This window comes from Camponotus vicinus, unplaced genomic scaffold (genome assembly GCF_025532165.1).
Source record: "Camponotus vicinus isolate PSW18456_S1 unplaced genomic scaffold, iyCamVici1.0 SCAF_4, whole genome shotgun sequence".
Lineage (NCBI taxonomy): Eukaryota > Metazoa > Arthropoda > Insecta > Hymenoptera > Formicidae > Camponotus > Camponotus vicinus.
Genome location: NW_028141976.1, coordinates 17,067,263 through 17,087,659, shown reverse-complemented (window position 1 = coordinate 17,087,659; position 20,397 = coordinate 17,067,263). Strand labels below are relative to the sequence as shown.

General features: G+C 31.5%; 2 protein-coding genes across 4 annotated transcripts; one reads left to right on the top strand and one right to left on the bottom strand.

Annotated features, from left to right (window-relative positions):
• Window positions 1-249: 249 nt before the first annotated feature.
• On the top strand, window positions 250-10,511 carry LOC145970926 (fatty acid synthase-like). Of its 3 annotated transcripts, XM_083097994.1 has the most exons (20): window positions 250-645; window positions 844-1,094; window positions 1,207-1,438; window positions 1,515-1,640; window positions 1,767-1,933; window positions 2,276-2,569; window positions 2,659-2,863; window positions 2,957-3,117; window positions 3,266-3,583; window positions 3,709-4,211; window positions 4,336-4,637; window positions 4,746-5,150; window positions 5,329-6,344; window positions 6,524-6,765; window positions 6,829-7,522; window positions 7,654-8,485; window positions 8,574-9,046; window positions 9,153-9,407; window positions 9,907-10,158; window positions 10,258-10,511. In XM_083097994.1, exons 1-20 carry the CDS (start codon window positions 477-479, stop codon window positions 10,357-10,359), a joined length of 6,999 nt encoding a protein of 2,332 aa, XP_082954120.1. In that variant the 5' UTR covers window positions 250-476; the 3' UTR covers window positions 10,360-10,511. The 3 variants fall into 3 exon arrangements, with proteins under 3 accessions (XP_082954120.1, XP_082954119.1, XP_082954121.1); XM_083097993.1 differs by having other exon boundaries at window positions 1,515-1,933; XM_083097995.1 differs by lacking the exons at window positions 9,907-10,158; window positions 10,258-10,511 and having other exon boundaries at window positions 1,515-1,933; window positions 8,574-9,081; window positions 9,153-9,235.
• A 536-nt stretch (window positions 10,512-11,047) lies between these two features.
• LOC145970550 (uncharacterized) lies at window positions 11,048-17,390 on the bottom strand. The gene is made up of 4 exons (XM_083097398.1): window positions 16,769-17,390; window positions 15,467-15,548; window positions 15,099-15,209; window positions 11,048-12,013 (listed from the first exon to the last, which is right to left on the bottom strand). Exons 2-4 carry the CDS (start codon window positions 15,482-15,484, stop codon window positions 11,918-11,920), a joined length of 225 nt encoding a protein of 74 aa, XP_082953524.1. The 5' UTR covers window positions 15,485-15,548; window positions 16,769-17,390; the 3' UTR covers window positions 11,048-11,917.
• Between the last annotated feature and the right edge of the window lie 3,007 nt (window positions 17,391-20,397).

Sequence of the window (20,397 nt, the reverse complement as noted above, 5' to 3'; positions counted from 1 at the left end):
ATAAACAATATTATTTTATTTTAAATAGTATATTTTCTTTGTCTTAAATATGTTTATATGTTACTCACAATTATTTCGAATATTATCCCGCACTATACGCATTTTATGAACAATGTTTTATATATAATCGATACATTTCAATTGCAAATACATACTTTGAGTTATAAAATTATAAAGATGATTGAAAATACAACATGTGTGATCATTATCATAATTAATACAATCGCAAGAATCTAAATAATTAAAAAGGGCCATTTGAAAAGGTAAAAAGTTACATTAATTAACAATATATATATATATGTGTGTAACGATTTAGTGTTTCATTGTCTCATTTCTCATCTACAGCGCTCGTCTATCGCAATAATATCGCAAATAACAAATTTTATAGTGTTAATAACATCATAAATAGAACAAAATATATAAAATACAAATATATATATTTGTCTGTATAAACACATACAAAAATAATTTACAATATGATGAAAGAAACACACAGACCATACATTAATATTGATTCCGGCGACGAAATCGTTATTTCAGGTATCGCTGGTAGATTTCCAAATTCAAACAACATGAATCAGTTACAAGAGAACTTATTCAACAATGTTGATCTTTCTAGAACAGATCATGGTCGATGGAAAATGGGTAATTATAATTCATAATCTCACATTTATTTGTGGTTAATTTAAAATATGTCTTTTTACTCCTAAATAAATACATAATTATTTGTTATAAAAAATATATTTTTAATTTAAATAAAAAACATAAATGTTAAAAATATACTTTATATAGCAATTTTATTACATAAATATTATACATTTATGAAATTTTATAATTCGTTAGAACATCCAGATTTACCACCACGCATGGGAACAATTAATAATGTGGAAAAATTCGATGCTGACTTTTTCAACATTTCTTTTAAGCAAGCACACACGCTCGATTCTATGACAAGAATATTATTGGAACAAACTTATGAAGCAATTGTCGATGCGGGGATCAATCCAAAGCAATTACAAGGAAAAAATACTGCTGTGATTATAGGGACATCTATACTTGAGTCGCAAGGAAATTTTATGTATGAAAATCTTCAGGTAGAACAAAATTATTGATTAATATATATAAGGAAAAATACTTGACATAAAGAATTATTAAATTCATTGTTTACATATGTAAAATTTATTGTTGCTTACTTTCTATAATTAGACAGATGGTCTAGGCATTACAGGATGTAGTAAATCTACAGTAGCAAATATGCTTTCATATTTGCTGGATTTGAAAGGCCCATCTTATACAATCGATACAGCATGCAGCTCTAGTCTTTACGCCATGGCTCTTGGTTACCACGATATTATGTCAGGTCGATGCGAGGATGCGATAATTGGAGCTTCAAATTTATGTTTAAATCCTATAATAAATCTCCAATTCTCTCGTCTTGGTATTTTTAACTAGTTAATATATTATATAATATTCTTATATATAAACATGTATACTAAACATGTATATGATATTAGGTACTTTGTCTTCCGATGGTTATTGCAGACCTTTTGATTCTACCGCTAGCGGTTATTCGCGTAGCGAAACCATATCTGTGCTATATCTTCAAAAGGCAAAACATGCTAAAAGAATTTACGCTACATGTAAGCATATTAAAGTGAACAGCGATGGTTATAAGAATGAAGGAATAACGTTCCCATCGGAACATAATCAGAGTACTTTACTGATGGAATGTTACAAGGAGTGCGATATATTACCATCTTACCTAGATTACATTGAAGCCCATGGTACCGCTACAAGAGCTGGCGACCCTGCGGAAATCAAGGCTATCCATAATGTTTTGTGTAAAGAAAGGAAGACTCCGTTGATGATCGGCTCTGTAAAATCCAATCTAGGTCACGCTGAACCAGCAAGTGCTTTCACTCAAATCGCTAAGGTAGGACACATAATTGGCATTATTTTCATAAGGAAAGTAATATTCCCGTAAATTCCGCGTATATGATAAATGGTTTTTCCTCTTATAGGACAAAAAGATCTTGCTATTTCTATATTACTAGCTAGTTTGAGAAATTTGGAATTTATTGTTTATTAATTTATGACAATTGATTTAAATATGTATAAATAAATAAATTAATTTTGTTTTTTATTTTTTCAAAATTTATTTTAATATAATAATAAATTAATTAGCTTTTTATAACAACGACAGATTTAAAAATATATACTTAACAAAGAGATACATATTGTTATGTATCTAATTAAATTCATTTATTTCTTGAAGGCAATAATAGCATTCGAAACTGGTCTCGTACCACCAAACATCAATTATACATCACCACGAAAGGATATAGATGCTCTTGTAAAAGGGGACATCCATGTGGTTACGGAAGCAGTGCCACTTAAGAATGGTTACATAGGCATTAATTCTTTCGGCTTCGGAGGAGCCAATGCTCATTTAATACTAAGATGGAATACCAAACAGAAAGTTAACAGTGCAACACGGAGCGATGGCTTGCCAAGACTTGTGACACTGTCCGGACGTACTGAAAAATCAATAAAATCGTTTTTAAACGATGTTAGTAGATATTTAAAAAAATAACAATATTTTTAAAAATTAGAAAATATATTTGTTACTGAAGTTTTAGAAAATTGTTTCTCTTGTAGGTCGCTAATCATTCCACAGATGTCGAATATATTCGTTTATTACATGATGTCTATGCGGACAATATAGAGGCTCATCCCTGGAGAGGATATATTATATTAGACACTTTGCAACAAAATTCAATACAGGAGATTCAAAATAATGGGAACGTAAAAAGACCTATTTGGTTTATATTTTCTGCCTTAGGCACGCAATGGCCACGAATGGGTATATATATTCAATATTTTATATTTTACACATATAAGATGGCAATTAAATGATAAAATAACAATTATTATCACTTAATCAAAATTTTATCAGGTCAAGATTTATTAAAATTTCATGTCTTTGAAAATGCTATAAAAATGTGCGACACTGTTTTAAAATCATATGATATAAATATTATGAACATTTTGACAAACAAAAATGGAAAAGCGTATGAAAGCGCTTTACACACATTTGTCGGTATCGTCGCCATTCAGGTAAAATATTATAAATATAAATATATAAATTTACATAAAAAATTTATAATTTATATATTTATATTTATAAGTTATATATATTAACAATGCGAATTTAGTTTATAAACACGGTACAATACGGTATAAAAATATCTATACGAATGTATAGATTGGCTTGGTAGATCTTCTCACATCTTTAAACATTACTCCGGATTACATGATTAGTCATTCTGCTGGTGAACTTGGTTGCGCGTATGCGGATACATGTTTAACTATTGAACAAACTATTTTATCGGCATACTTTATTGGTTTGGCCTGCATCGAAGAAAATGTGATTCATAGCTCCATGGTAATTGTGAATTTTGATTACGAATGCCTGAAAAATATGTGTCCATCGGATATTGAAATAGTGTGCTACAATAGTCAAAACAGTAATATTATAAGCGGGCCCGCAGAATCCATAAAAGAATTCGTGAAAAAGTTACAGGTATTGTTTTTTAATTAAATTTTTAATCAGATTGATCTTCTGACTTGTCTCTTTTACTTTGAAAATGTTGTAGCTTTATATAATCGCCTTATATTTATTCATATTAATTAATTTCGTTTTGTCAGATTAATAACATTAACGCGAAAGAAATCTCTTGCGATGTACCATATCACAGTTATTATTTCGCATCCGTGGAAAATCGACTTTTGTTTAATTTGAACCAAATAATACCACGCCCGAAAAAACGAAGTCCAAGATGGATTAGTACCTCCGTACCTTGTATGGAATGGTCCAAAGAGACAGCGAAATTATCTTCAGCGAACTATCACACGAATAGTATACTCAATACTGTTCTCTTTGGACAAGCAATGAATTTAATTCCAAATAATGCCGTAACTATCGAAATTGGACCGGATGGTGTTCTGCAGGGTATTTTGAGAGAATCCTTATATCCAAAAGTGACGAACATCGTACTGACTCAGCGCACTGAACAAAATTCGACCGATGTAACTTTACGAGGGATTGGAAAACTCTATAATTGTGGTTTACAACCGCAGATTGCTAACTTATATCTGCCAGTGGAATTTCCAGTTAGTCGAGGCACTCCTATGATATCTCCATCTATTAGGTACAACATAATGTCAGAATAAATTTTTCTCTAAATGTTGCTTATGTAAATAAGAAACATTTCTTGAAATATATAAGCATATACATATATAATATAAAAGCAAGGTTTTAATGCCGAGTTATAGGTGGGATCATTCTAAAGATTGGTTTGTGTCAACTTATCAATCACAAAAGGACATAGAATCCAGGGAAAAACATGTCGAAATCAGTCTGAACGACGAGAGCTATAACTATATGATCGGTCATGTAATCGATGGAAGAAATTTATTACCAGCAACAGGATATCTTGCACTCGTGTGGGAAACTATCGGCATGATGGAAGGAAAAATATATACAACTATGCCGATAATATTTCGAGATATAAATTTTATTCGTGCTACTCATTTATCGAATAATATTACAAAATTAACAATTTCAATACAAAAAGGTATTTATGAAATTTATATATTATAAATCATTTTTGCAATAGTAACATTATAAAGTTATATCTCGTAATTAATCTCAAGCTGTGTAATATCAAATAAAAAAATTGCAGACAGCGGAAAATTCGAAGTTACCGAAGGAGGTAGCGTTGTGGTTACAGGTAAAGTGCATGTTACATCGAATCCAAAACAAAAAATGATTCTGAACAGTCTATTGTCGGAAGATGACGAAGAAGAAGAGCACATGACTGTTCGAGATATCTATAAAGAATTGAAATTACGCGGCTATCAGTATAGTGGCTGGTTCCGTGGATTAAAAAGCGCATCTATATCATGCAACAAAGGACATATTGCTTGGGGAAATAATTGGGTAACTTTTATGGACACTATGTTGCAACTCTATATTCTTGGATATGATACCAGGGATTTATATGTTCCTACGAGTATTCAAGAATTAGTGATTAATCCTGCGCTTCATACGTCAAAGTTGAAGTATAAAGTGACAGAAAAGGATAAAAGTACGTTCCTCGATAATTTAAAAATTTATTAATTAAAAATTAACAATTTGATAAGTTAAAATTAAATATATATTAAAAGAGAATTATATTTTATCTTTCTCTCTCTCTATTAGCTTTAATTTTACATCAAACAATCTTTGTAGTGAAATTGCTATCTTATTTAATTGTCTTGTTACAGTATTACCAGTACGAATATATAGAGAAATAGATGCGATTATATCTGGTGGAATAGAAATTCGAGGCGCTAAAGCTACCATGATTTTTCGTCGAAAATTAATCCAGGATCCTGTTATCGAAGAATACGTATTTGTAGCACATCATGACCATGCGAAGATATCTTTAGACGAGGCGATCCAAATATCAGCGCAGCTTGCGTTCGAAGATCATCAGATAATTAAAATAAAAGCTATTGAATTGGTAGAAGATACTGATGATGTAACATTGGAAAAATTATCATCCCCGTTGTTAATTAAAACTTTTAGTGATATGCCGTTAATACAGGCAAATATTACTATTTTAACATCATCGAATCGTTTTAATCCAACAAAATTGCCACAGAATGTTACAATCGCAGATTTAAATAAACCATTTATAAATAATAAAGTCTTAATAGCTGTCGGATTCAATCTCCTGACGAAACAACAAAAAACGTTAGAAAGACTTTTGTCATTCGTGAGAGATGGTGGTTATCTATTGACGCGCGAACGAAGCAACATAATTAATTGCGATAAATATTTACGACAATATAAATTAAATGTTATTCTTGAAAAGCGCACTGAAACAGAAGTAATTGTGCTTCTGAAGAAAAAAGTTGAGATAAAGAAAATGACTGTTGTCTATATAAATAATGACAATTTTAATTGGCTCGAAGAATTAAAGCTGCTTTTGAATGATGAAAATCAACTTGTTAAAGACAATAGAATCATAATTGTTGGAGAAAGAGATTTTGAGTGCGGTTTGTTAGGCTTCATTAATTGTTTGAGGAAGGAATCAGGCAGCTTTGTCAGAGGTGTATTTATTCAAGATGAGAAGGCTCCTAAATTCTCTCTACAAAATTCTTTTTATATGCAACAGTTGCAAAAGGACATGTCTATTAATATTTTGCGTTCTAACAAAATCTGGGGATCTTACAGATATTTACCATTACCTCGTCCAGAAGCTCAACCTGTACCTTCCGCCTATGTTTGTCAAATGGTACATATGTATATATGTATATATCTTTGCAAAGATTTGAATAGTGCATAAATATTATCTGTATATACTATACTGCCTATAAGCAATAATAATTTATTTTTTGTGTCTTACAATTTCGCTATCTAAAATTCGCTTGATACATGCCATGCATAATGAAATGTTTTCTTGTACTTTTATAGGTTCGTGGTGATCTAAGTACATTTTGTTGGACGGAAAATGATATATCTGATTCTCATCTCGAAGATTTGATACGTGTAGTGTATTCGTCTATCAATTTCAGAGATGTAATGTTAGCAACTGGCAAATTGAATTCTTTGCCGACTGCAATGTCCCAAGAACGATTTCAACGTACATCTCTTGGAATAGAATATGTAGGATTTGATGTCAATGGACATCGTGTAATGGGGCTTCGAGATAATAAGTAAATATTGTAATTATTCAAATAATTACGTAAAATTTCATTGACCAATATTGCTCTTTGTAGATGTATAGCAAACGTCGTTGTGAAAGACAAAAATTTATGTTGGGACATACCTGATACATGGACATTCAAAGATGCTGCTACAGTTCCGTGCGTTTACAGCACGTGTTATTTTGCCTTATACATTTGTGGGAAGATGAAGAAGGGTGATAAAATACTTATACATTCTGGTACTGGAGGCATTGGACAAGCAGCTATTCACCTGGCTCTTAATAAAGGTTGCGAGGTGTTCACTACCGTAGGTACAATTGAAAAGAGAGAATTTATTAAGAGAACATTTCCGACTATTATGGATAAGCATATTGGAAATTCTCGAGATACCAGTTTCGAACAAATGATAATGTTGTATACGAACGGTCGCGGCGTAGATATCGTGCTGAATTCCTTGGCGGAAGAAAAACTCATTGCGTCTGTTCGTTGTCTAGCACGAAATGGTCGTTTCCTAGAGATTGGCAAATTTGATCTTGTTTCTAACAATCCTCTAGATATAATTGTGTTTCAAAAAGGCATTAGTTTTCATGGAATTCAACTGGAAAATATATTTCTGGGTTATCACAAGCATACGTCTTTAACATCTAAAATGATGGCTAACGATTTGAAAAAGGGGATCATCAAACCACTTCAGGTGAAAGTTTTTCCAAAATCAGAAATTGAGGCAGCTTTTAGATACATGTCAAGTGGGAAACATATAGGAAAGGTATGTTAACAATATAACTCATTTCACAATAATTATAAATAGTAAAAAATAAAATTGTTATAAATACAATTTGACGTGCTATAATAATCTAATGGTTTTCCTAATATATGGATATATGGATACTTTTTTAGATAATTTTGAAGATTCAAGAGGAAAATCAACCTTTTAACGGGCTAGTTGTCGCACATCGTCGTTACTATTGCTTCAGTGACAAAAGCTACATTATATTAGGAGGTCTAGGAGGATTCGGTTTGGAATTAACTGATTGGCTGATATTAAGAGGTGCCAAAAACGTTGTGCTGATTTCACGAACTGGTATAAAAAATGGTTATCAACGTATGAAAGTTCAATTGTGGAAATCCTATGGCGTAAATGTACTCATTATTAAAAAAATCGATGTATCTAACCGTGACGATTGCGAACATCTTTTGCGAACTGCAGAAAAAATGGCACCGGTGGATGCGATATTCAATCTCGCTATGGTGTTGAATGATCGCATTTTGAAGAATCAAACTACCGATAACTTTGTGGAATCCTTCAAATCGAAGGCCTGGGCGACGCAAATGTTGGACAAACTATCCAGAAAGATTTGTCCTAAACTACGACAATTTGTAATGTTCTCTTCTATTACTAGTGGCAAAGGAAACGCTGGACAAACGAATTATGGTATGGCCAATTCCGTTATGGAGAGGGTGTGTGAGAAGAGGGCGAAAGATGGATTACCAGGATTGGCGATTCAGTGGGGAACCATAGGTGACGTAGGTTTTGTCGCTGATGTGCAAAAAGAGAATAAGGAACTCGTTTTCGGTGGCACCTTGCAACAAAAAATATCCAGCTGTCTTGATATACTCGATACATTTTTACTTCAAAACCGCCCAATCGTAAGCAGCATGATTGTAGACGAAAAGAAAGCAAGTTCTTCCAGATTTAGTAATATGATAGAAACTGTCGCTAATATTTTAAGTAAGTATTCGCATGTAGACTATGGCATGTGTGTGTTAAACTATTTCTTGTACGCTACACTAAATCAGACATATTATTGTATTGATAGATGTAAAAGATATGAATAAGATAAACAAAAATACATCTCTATCTGATCTTGGAATGGATTCCATGATGGTTGTGGAAATTAAACAAATTCTGGAACGAGAATTCGATATCTTTTTCACTGCACAAGAAATACGGACCCTTACTTTTGCAAAATTAATTGAGATGTCCAACACAAACATTGATAAAGACAATACGCAAATTGAAAATTCAAATGATATCAGAAATCAAGAAATGCCGAAATTAATCGATATTTTAAAGGATAAAGATTTTATGACAGAAATTTGTTTAGATCTCTTAACAAAAAAAGAAGAAAGTACAATCCAAGTATTTCTTATACCGGGAATTGACGGCTGTATTACTGTATTTAATCACTTGGCATCAAATATTAAATTTTCGACGACATCCTTGCAGTATAACACAAATAATGTCGATTCTATGAACACAATATCGGAGATAGTGGATTATCTTTTTGAAGTATCGTAATCATAACGATAATTTTATGTTTTATTGTAATTGAAGAATTGTGTTTTTTTGTTAATGCCATAAGCAAAATTTGCAAAATTATTTTAATATTTTACAGCACGTATCATCAAGATTGAAAGATGGAAGAGATTTTGTAATAGTAGGATATTCTTTTGGATCTGTCGTCGCAATTGATTTAGTAAGAAGATTGGAGGCTATGAACTTTAAAAGTCGACTTGTACTCATCGATGGTGCTCCGGAACAAGTACGATTAATGTGTGAACATTATATGCCAAGTTCTAACGACGTAGAACTTCAGATTAATATTTTAATCTTTATTTTGGAAATTTATGAAGCAGGAAGCAGTGAAAAGGTATATCTCTTTTTTATGTACATGGAAACTTATTTCTAATCACAAACATTAGTATTAGTTTTATATTTTAAGCATCTTATGATTCTTGCAGTTTCTTCATTAAAAGCTTTTAACTTTTTGCGATTCGAAAATTTCTGTCATATCCTTTTAGCAGATGCAATTCAGACTTATTTTCATTTATATCCTGCAACTTATGTTTTCCCATATTTCGTCTCTTACTCCCATTCATTTAATATCTCAAATTATATACCTTTATATAACACATATAAAAAAAGGAAATAAATTTTTACACAAGTGTATATAGTCGTAACGAGAAATATTTTTAGGATCGTTAGAATGTTTATAAATATTCATATACTTTTTTATCTCGAGCTAAATTCGTCATAGGACGCTAGAGCAAAATGTAATATTGATTCAGACTCGACATAGAATCGCAAAAAAGTTAAAAATCTATAAGTTTTTAAAAATTATTTAAATATGAAGCATATAAATTCTGCAGGTTTTAATGATATTAAAGGAGTGTAAAACTTGGAAAGAACGGTTTGATATTTTTGCTAAACACTTTTTAGCAATAAATACATTACTTTCACCTGTAAATCTGAAAATACTGTATACAACAGTGTATAAACATTTAGCCGCTATTCGACAATATGATCCTTCTACACTATCGCCTATTAAATCACCCGTAATGTTACTGAAAGCTACATTGTCTACCGTATATAAGATTGAAGAAGATTATGGTTTGCACAAGGTATTTCGAGAAAGTTTAGTTAATATCTACATCTAATAAATTAAAATTAAATTAACAAAAAAATTAACATTTTTTTTTTAAAAAAACACAATGTTTAAGATAACTCGAAACAAAGTGGAAATATATTACATCGAGGGTGATCACTTTACGATCTTGAGAAACAAGAAAGTAGCAGCTGCGATTAATGGAGAGCCACTATGATATCGAATTATTCATTAAATATTACATTAATATATGTGTATTCTATATTACATTAATGTAAAGTGCATAGCATTGATTATAATCAATAGATTAATGTATATATGTTTGGTAACGGCTTTTGTGTATATTCGACGACCATGTTGTTAATAAAATACCATAAAATATTTAACACAAAATATATGTTTAATTCCCCGGAAATGATTTTTTAAAATTTATTTAAATTCTCTAATTTTTTAAGTTATTTTAATATAATTCCTTTTTCTACTAGATTTCTCTCATATTTTGCAAATATAAATATTAATTATAATATGTATTAACTTACCTAAACTCTATTTCCTGTTTGTGTTTATATCTGTGTAATCTGTTCGAATTTGCCAAGAAACTTGTACTGCCGTGCAAGTACGGAAACTTTGACTCTAACAACATTAAAGCTTCATAATATATACATATAATTAATAGAACGGGTAAATTGTATTAAATGTATTTAAAATAATAATTTTTGATATAACAGCTAAAATAGTAGGTTTATGAAAAAAATGCATATAACCTTTTTTGTAGAGTTTTTCAGCGGCTTTATTTTTTGCTTAAAATTTTGTTTCTCAAATCAATATTTTCAGAGATAAAAAGCATTAAAATTGTGAAATTCTTTTGTTAATAACTTTTTAATAAACAACGAGCGACGGCTAAAATCTTTTGAATGTTACTCAGGACAGTGATCTTGACAACATATGTCAAGGTCAAGGTCATTCGGGCTGGGTCCCCTAAACAGCAGTTTTACCAACCAAACATACTGTATGCAGGTTGTAACTGTACAGGATGAGCAATGTTTCCCCAAAGTATAGCCGTATCTTTTACAACCTGTTATACCCTGTATCCTTTTTTCTAATTTCTTTTAATTCTTTCTTAAATATATTTTCAATAGATATCTTCACACAAAGTTAGATTTTTACGTTAATATAATTAAACATTGTTAATAACTGTCCATAGCTATAATTGCTATAGTTACAGTTAATTTACAATATATATTTTCAAATTATAAACGAATAACGTTACCCTTATTGGTGCAAGCCGTGTTTCGGAGCTCGGGACTTTTATCACCGCCAATGAGATAAGTAAAGATGCGGACAGGCATGTGCGGCCAATTGTAACGTTTTATCACTTCTACAGGCGGGCCGCCAGTATCGCAGGTGATCAACATAATGGCCTGATTGCACTGACTCCCCGGTTCTGTTATATTTGTGCAAGATCTCAAAGGCAGTGCTGAGCGCGGCTGAGATGTTAGTCGCAGGATCCTCATGTTTCACGGAAGATAATGCTACCTTCATTTCGTGAATATTCTCTGGTGATGCCTGCACCAAACTGTCCTTGAAACATTATACGATTTCCTCGGCGTTCTCACCATAACGATATACGTTCACGTAATCGTTCGGTCCTAGGGTGTCTAGAATGACTTTCGTCGTGGCTATTGTTAATCGCCGATTCTTATCAGACACGTAAGTCGTGCTATCGATCAATACTGCTTAATCTCTCGGGCTATTCGCCGCCCCGATAAACCAATTCAACATCTTAAAACCGTACACGTCGCGAACAGCTCGATGATGCGAGGAGGACTTGAACCTTCCGGATGTAGCCTCCATCGGTAGCCACGATATCGCTGTAATAAAAAAGACAATTATTATTTTCGCGCGGTTTTCAAGATCTATCAAATAAAATTTTAAACGTAAAAAATAATCACGAGCTCTTGAAAATAAGAACTTTAAAGAAATTAATATGTTTATAGAATTTTTATTTAAGTCTTGCAAAATAATTCTCTGATTGTAGATTCCTTGATCTTATAGATTTTTATTTAAAACATAAAATTAAGAAATTTTTAAATGCAACTTTTTAAAATAAGTTTTTTTTATTAAGTGCGTTTTTTACTGCTCTTTATTCATATGTAGAAAAAAAAGTTACTTTTCTAATGCTAGATTTAAAACAGTTTCAAATGCTAGATTTACAAATATACGGAATAAAATTAAATAGCTTTTTTAAGATACACATTTTTTATAACACTTTCATTTTGTATCACTGAAAACTAAATAAAGAATATGTAATGTATGTTTAATATTTTAATATTTTGTTAAAACATTGAATACGTAAATAGAAAAATGTAAATATATATTTATAATATATTTTAAACATATACACATATATAATTCACAATTTCACAAACAATACTCTAAAAGATGATTTAGAAACGTTTTATCGACTTTTAGATATTTTTTGACTTTTTGTGTTATTTGGGTTCATTTATCAGTACGGATTGATTATAATAAGAGTAAAATTATTAAAAAAAAAACGTTTTTTAGTAAAATTTCTCAGTTCTCAATAAAAATCGATTTTCTTTTCCAAGTATAGAAAAAATTTCTAAGAATTTTAGGTTTTATATATTTTTTTTTAAGAGTAAACATCCTGTCTAATGAGACTAATTATTCTAGTTTTATATTTTTCATTTATTTTATAGACTATAACTACCATATAACATATGTTACATCACATATTACATTTACGAGTGGGAAATTACAAATAATCAATGACTTACCAATGACTTAACATTTATGCAATAATATCTATAATACCTATATTTAATTTTGCTGCATCTATATTACATTAACATTACTGTGTTTAATAGACATGTTCTATCTTTATCATCATGTTATGACAGCAAGCTATGCTTAAATTCTGTTGTCGATATTTGTAATAGGTATTTTAACCGCGTTTTTCTCAATAATATTTAATTTCTACTTCCAAAATGTGCATAATATATCAATAAATTACCAACAAATTTACTCAGAAATTGCTAGCAAATTGGCATCAATTGTATCTGGATCTGCTGGTAAGTTTGCTCACAGAATTTAACAGCAGATTGAAGAGGCAAAAACCGAGTAGGATCTGCTAATATAATCTGAGATTAGATTGGCGATAGAAACTGAGTAGGATCTATGTACACACAATTTGACGGTAGACTGCCAACAAAAACCGAGCAAACTCTTAGCTGTTTAAATGGAGGAGCAAATAAGTATTTATGAAAATTCTTAATATTTGATTCGATTTCAGTAAATACAGCTATAGCAATGTTACATAAATATAATAAAACAATATTACAGGTGCATAAACTTCACTAGTGAATAACCAATTGATTGTAATTTTTCTCTCATAAATATAATATATAACATATGTTATATCGTTGTTATAACAAACATTTAATTTAACTAAATATTAAATAAATAATAAAATGTATAAACATATGTATAGAAATAATTAAATTTAATTTATAAGATTTGAGATATATAATTATAGATATAATTATACGTAGGAATCAATATGTAGAAATCTCTTACTTTATGCTTTAAATAGATAGCAGACAAATAATTATCCATTTATTCTACTGATTTCAATCAGTTTAATATTCTAAATTTCCTGTTGGGATTGTACCGGATATTAAAAATTGAACTGATAAAAACAGTTATTACAGTTTTGATTTTATATACATTAACACAGCTTGCTACAGAATTTGCATGTCCAAGAATATAATATATATAATTTATGACATTTTGATGAAAAATTTTAACAAAAGAAAGATGTATGCTTTGTGCTACTGCCTCATAAGATCTTCGTTGTACGTGAATATTTGGTCAAAAAACAAGTATACCATCCATCATATTCGTTAAATTTGTCTGTTTATGACTTTTTGCTATTCCCAAGAATGAAAATGACATAATAAAAAGAACATTGTACGATGATATTGAATACAAGCCATCGCGAAGAGGATCATTAAAAGATCATTCCAAAGATGAATTTACACAAATTCATTCATGCATTAGTTCAATGTGTTTAGTATTGATACAAAAGAGACATATTTTGATTTTTAGTAAAATAAACAATGATTTTTTTTTATTCAAAACATTTGATTTTTTCTGAAACTGTATGTTGCTCTATTTAAAAAAAAATCGATAATCTTGAAATTTCATAATATAACTGTGAAGAATAATATAGCTTATCATAAAAAATAATATCAAACAAGACTTTGTTTTTTTGAATAAATTGATTTTGAAGATTTGAATACGCGTGCATTTGATTAGCAATGCGAATCAATTCAACAAATCTTGCTATGTACAATTATTTCTGCTCGTTTATTCATTTATTTGTAAACAAATAAATAAATAAATTGTAAGTAATTAGTTCACATTTTTTTAATTCACTAAACAATTCGATTCTCGAAAACGAATTATATGAAAAAATTTCATTTTACATTTTTTATTTACATTTGCATGAGGAATTATCTTCATTTTGCTTCTATCTCCCTGTTCCTATATATCCAATATACAGGGTGTCATGAAAGTGAGCATGACTTTAAAAAATTAAGGTAGATTGGCTCAAAATTAGAAGAAAAGTCTTGTACAGTTATGCAATATTCACAATAATTAACGAGAAATAAATTAAAGAAAATCGGTCAATGTAACTTACTTATTGTAAGTTCGCTTCGTTGGATCGTTTTTATTGAAAATTTCCTCATTTTTAATGACTTATTGAATAGCTCTTTGAATCTTATAGAAGAAGAACATTCAATCTTCACCAATTCTAAGACAACCTTTACAATGTTATGCGCATCTCTAATTTAATATAAAGAATCTAAAAATGATATGCTCTAACGAAAAAATAAGATATTAGGTGAAAGAGATATGTATGTATTGGCGTACCATCACAGCATTCATTTTAAAGTCCATCATATTTTTCACTTCCATGGCCATTTCCCGAACAAGGACGAGACCATCCCTTTTCACGACGTTTGCATCCATTTCATGATATTTCTAAGTATAAAATAATAAAAATCGTATGAGAAATGAAGCCATAAAGTTTTTCATTAAAGAGAAATTTGAAAAATTCTAAAATGTAACTTCTGTTCTCTGATATTTTATAAAAATATATATAAAATATAAAATTTGGTACACATACACAATTGCAATATCTTTATACAATTTGTTTGATGGATATATATATATATATATATATATATATATTATAATTAAATGTATGTTAAATATTAAATATGTATATATTATCTTACTCTCTGTATCTCGCTCATTTTAGTTACTTGTTTGCCAAACTCTCATAAATCCACGCCAAACTTTAAAGCCCAGTTTTTCACTCTGTAATAATTATAATAATATTATTATATTTCAAATACATGCATATATTCAGAAAAGATTTGAAATATTTACAATAAAGGAAAACAAAATAATATGAAATGTGTAATTATAATTTTTCGTACTCTTAATTAATTTATGACATTGATTTATGCTATTTAATGGAAATCATTAATAAAAAATAATTATTTATAATTATAATAAATATATATTTTTATACACTTGTTTATTAAAATTATATGACACATGAAAAAAATTCTCGAAATAAAGAATATGAATCAATAGGATTTTGTCTTTCACGTAGAATTTATTTTACAAATTAATTATAATAAAAAAAATAAAATAATTAAGAGTATAGCAAATAATTTTCTCTCTTAATTTCAATAGATATAAACAGTTGTATAATTTACATTGTATCATTTTGCTGTTCTCAGAGAAAAAAATTCTTTTTTCTTAAATAATATAAAAAATAAAAATAAAAATTATTTTATGTCGAATCTTTTCATGTTTGAATTCTTTCTATATATATCTTATTTCCCATTTATTCGTATATATAGGCAATAGTCGATTAATGCGCTTTCTTATTTCGATCCCCCTTCTTCCATGCCTCCTCTCTATAACGCCTTTTGCATATAATCGTCTTTTTCCCCTCTCTTTTTCATTTCTCTTTATTTCTTCATATTTCTTTTCCTTTCTCTAGAGGACCTAACGTATCTTTCTTTTAGACTTTTCCGTTTATATCCTTTTACCCTCTTTTACCTCTCTCACTTTTCCATCTCATTCTCCCCTTCGATCCTGCATATTCGCCTTTCTTCTAACATTGTTCACATCCTCGACAACGTTTCTCGTCTTCCCTCCCCCATTTCCTTTCCTCTCTCTCTCTCTCTTACTCTCTCTACTACTTTTTACTAGCTCTCCTTTCCTCCCTCATGCGCTCCTTTATTTCTCCACCCTGTTACCGCATGCTCGTTCTCGCCTTTGCCCTCGTGCTCCTTCTACTCCCTATCGAATTTTGCTCGTCGAGCTTTATGCACTCCATCCGTCCGATCACTCACACATCGACTGCGCCACCACCCCCCCACTTTTCCCATCATCCCCCTCTGTTCCCTTTTTGTCTTTTAGGCTCTCCTCATGGGTCATCGATGTCCGATGATGCACAAGCCTGCCGGATATTTTTCATACCATTTGTCATTAAATCGCTAAAAGTACAAGAAATTGCTTACTTATTGTGGGGTATGTCCTCCTCCTGCTGGCAACTCGAGCCTATCCACAACAGAAACAGTATCCCAAAGCGTAGTAGCCTGTCGTCAATGCGCAGGAACATTATTTCAACAGTTCTCAACAATTATTTCTCGAATTCCTCTCCCTCCCTCTCTTTCTCTCTCCCTTTCTCGTTGTTCTCGGCGCGTAGCCCGCGTAAACCCCTTTTTCTTCGCGATAATTTCGTATGATTGGCGATCGATCATCGAAGCAGGAACCGGGGACCAGTGGCGTACCGGCTCGACGCCCGTCGATAATGATCTTCGCGCATCGTCCATAGGTCGACACCGTGTTCGGATTTCTTCCTCTCGTTCTTCCTCCGGATCAATCTCAAGCGCATCTAGCCTACTACTCACTAATCTCGCGAAACTCGTAATAACTCCCGACCTGTCACTCGCTCGCGCACGTGTGTACGAATATATATATGTACAAGTCGCAAAATCGGATCACACACAGCGATGAAGCCCCGTCTTCATCTCCGATGTTTTTCCATTTTCGCCAATAGTGGTCCACGCTACATGCGCCACGATGACGGCTCCGTCCGTCGATTCGATCATTTCAACGGAGGTAGGCGGAAGGAGGAAGGCGGCGGCGGCGGCGACAGAGAGCGTTCCGGGCTATGTGTATCGTTCCGGAACGTGTACGTCCGAAATGTCACTGCCACCTCCGGAGCCGAGCGCGACCACATGATTTCATCGCGCTTAGCGAAGGCGGCATTATACCATCCAGAAAAAGATAGGGATGTATGTGGGAGGAGGTCGGACGTGTCTTTACGCCCATTTGATCAACGAGCGACAGAATCCATCCGTGGCAACGGCATTGACGCATATCCTGTAGAGAGAGCATTCACACATTTTTCAGCCTAACGAATAATTGCTAGAAAACAATATTCGCAGACTAGAAAAATATGTGAGGCGCAAGTGGCTGGATCGGGAATCGAACCCGAGTCTTTCGCTTTCCGGGCAACTGCTCTAGACCACTGAGCTATCCAGACCTCACACCTAATGCTGCTTTTTAACACAGTGATATGCGACTCCAGAGCGATGTTGGTATCTCACTCGATGGATGCAATGCCGATTGCCACGGAGGATCCCTAAAAGGTCACTCGCTGACCAAATAAGTGCCGGTGGAGGTATTCGCGTGCATGCTGGCTTCCGACTGGCCTTCCGTATGAAACGGCAACGACGAGAACAACGCCGTAGAGTGACAACATCCCCCAAGATCCCTCTAGTATAGCCGACATATCATAAATATCATAAATGATATATCGTGTACAACATGGGCCAATCATCAATTGCAATGGCATTTGAAAAATCCCGAAGAAAACAAGTAATTATTTTATAATACTTGATTCTTTATTGAGATACATTTTATATTGTGCATATATGTTTGAGAAATTAATTATCATGTTTACCTTCATTATTTATATAACACTAAAGCAATTAGCACAATTTCATTAAAAGATTCTTACTTCTCTTCTGGATTGTCTTCTATAGACTTTTGCCTGGATGGAAGAGGTGGACATATTGTAATGGTTTGAAAACGGCAGATCGTGATACATGGGATAAAGTTTTTAACAAAAGCATAGAAGAAATTGATCATACAATTTTAGAATGTTTTGCTTACATTGAAAACTCTGAAATCATAATCAATTATTTAGAATTAAACTTATCTATTTCTATAATTTGTAACCGTAATTTACCTTCTCATCCGTTAAAAATGATAGAGCAAATTGAAACTTTAATGGCTAATATGTTTCTTTCTATTCTTGCCAAAAAAATTAAGCATATGCTCGAAGACATATTAAATAATTACAGTAAAATTACATATAATTACAGGTAACAATATTATTTTATAATAATATATAGATATGAAAATTTATTGTTCGTATTAATTATGAATGTACCGTTTTATTTTTTATAGGCCTGTCCATAAGATTGCGGCAGTAACTGTTATAATTAACAATGTGTATTCTGCAGAACAGTTGGACAAGGTACTTTTAATGAATTAAAGTTAGATATTTATTTGTTAAATTTGTAATTATGCGCACACATTACGGACGATCTCACCGAGTTCAATGACCTTGACATATGTTGTCCTGAGTAAGTATCGAAAGGTTTTAAGTATCGCTCATTATTTATTAAAAAGTTATAAAAAAGTTCTACGAATTTTATATTTATAATTTTCGGACACCGTGCACGTTTTACAAAATGAGTCTCCACCAGATTCATATATTTATGTGTAATAAATATGAAACGCGTAGGCGGGAGAGGATTCTGCCCTTCCCCTACACTCCATCCTAAAAAAAAACTTCTATTTTGTACAATACAAAAACATTATGCAATTTGAGAGTTATATAAGGACTTTTAAAACCCAATTTTAATTGTAAATAAAAAATAGGTTTGGGTTAGATTATATCTTCCACAAGTGGAGTTCCCCCGCAGGGACGGAGGGAGGACGGAACTTACTGTGTTCATGCATATACTTTGCAAGACGAAGCGAAGTTTATTCTACATTTAATCATGACCTTAACTTCGTCTTGCAAAGTACATGCATGGACACAGTGATTTCCGACCTCCTCTACGGGTTGACTCTACTTCCAGAAGGTATAACCCAACCCAAACCTATTTTTGATTTACAACTAAAATTTGATTCGGTTACGTTGGATTTCTTCCTTAAATGTACATACTATCGCCAAATTATGTTCTATTCATTAAACTTTTTCGTTAATTACTTTTTAATAAATAATGAGCGACGCTTAAAACCTTTTGATACTTACTCGGAACAGTGAGCTTATAATATATGTCAATGTCATTGAAATCGGTGAAATCATCTGTAATGTGCATAATTACTGTCAAATTTTTGTTAGAAGATTTATTTTTTACTATACATATGTATACGTGTTTCAAGATTGATACAAACTCTTATGATAGGGACTAAAATTTAGCATCTTTTGACAAAAAACTTACGTTCACAAATTTATAATTTCAACGTGATGGTCCAAAAATAATTCTTTCATACAATCTAGCGCCTTGATAGAGATGTTAGATCTTTGATAAAATCATTGACAGAATCAGAAACATTATCCAACGTTGCCGTGCACGCAACGACAACTTAACTCATTTTCGGCAACTGTTGTAATATTTTTTGAAATAGAACAAAACATTAAAAATAAAAATATGATAAAAAAAACATGTCTCTTGCACTTTCTCTGCCGCTCAACCAACGTGTAGGAGAAAAAGCTTCGCGAGCTAGCCCATAATTCTAGTATGCAACGTATCTACAACACAGTAGCGTTGAATAGGTTGTCTTTATCAAAGCTCTAGATTGAAAATATCATTTATTTGTTATCGCGTTGAAACTGAATGAATTGCAAACATAAGTTTATTGTCAAAAAATATTCAATTTTAATTCCTATATCTACATAGAAGCTGGTAACAGCGATAATGAAAGACTTTGTGTATATACATGTTATACATTTATATATAATCTTCTGAGTATTCCTCTGAATATTATTTTATAATTTTGTTAATAATGAGTTCTGTTTATATGATAATGCGACAATTGCGAAATTATTTATTAATTAAAATAA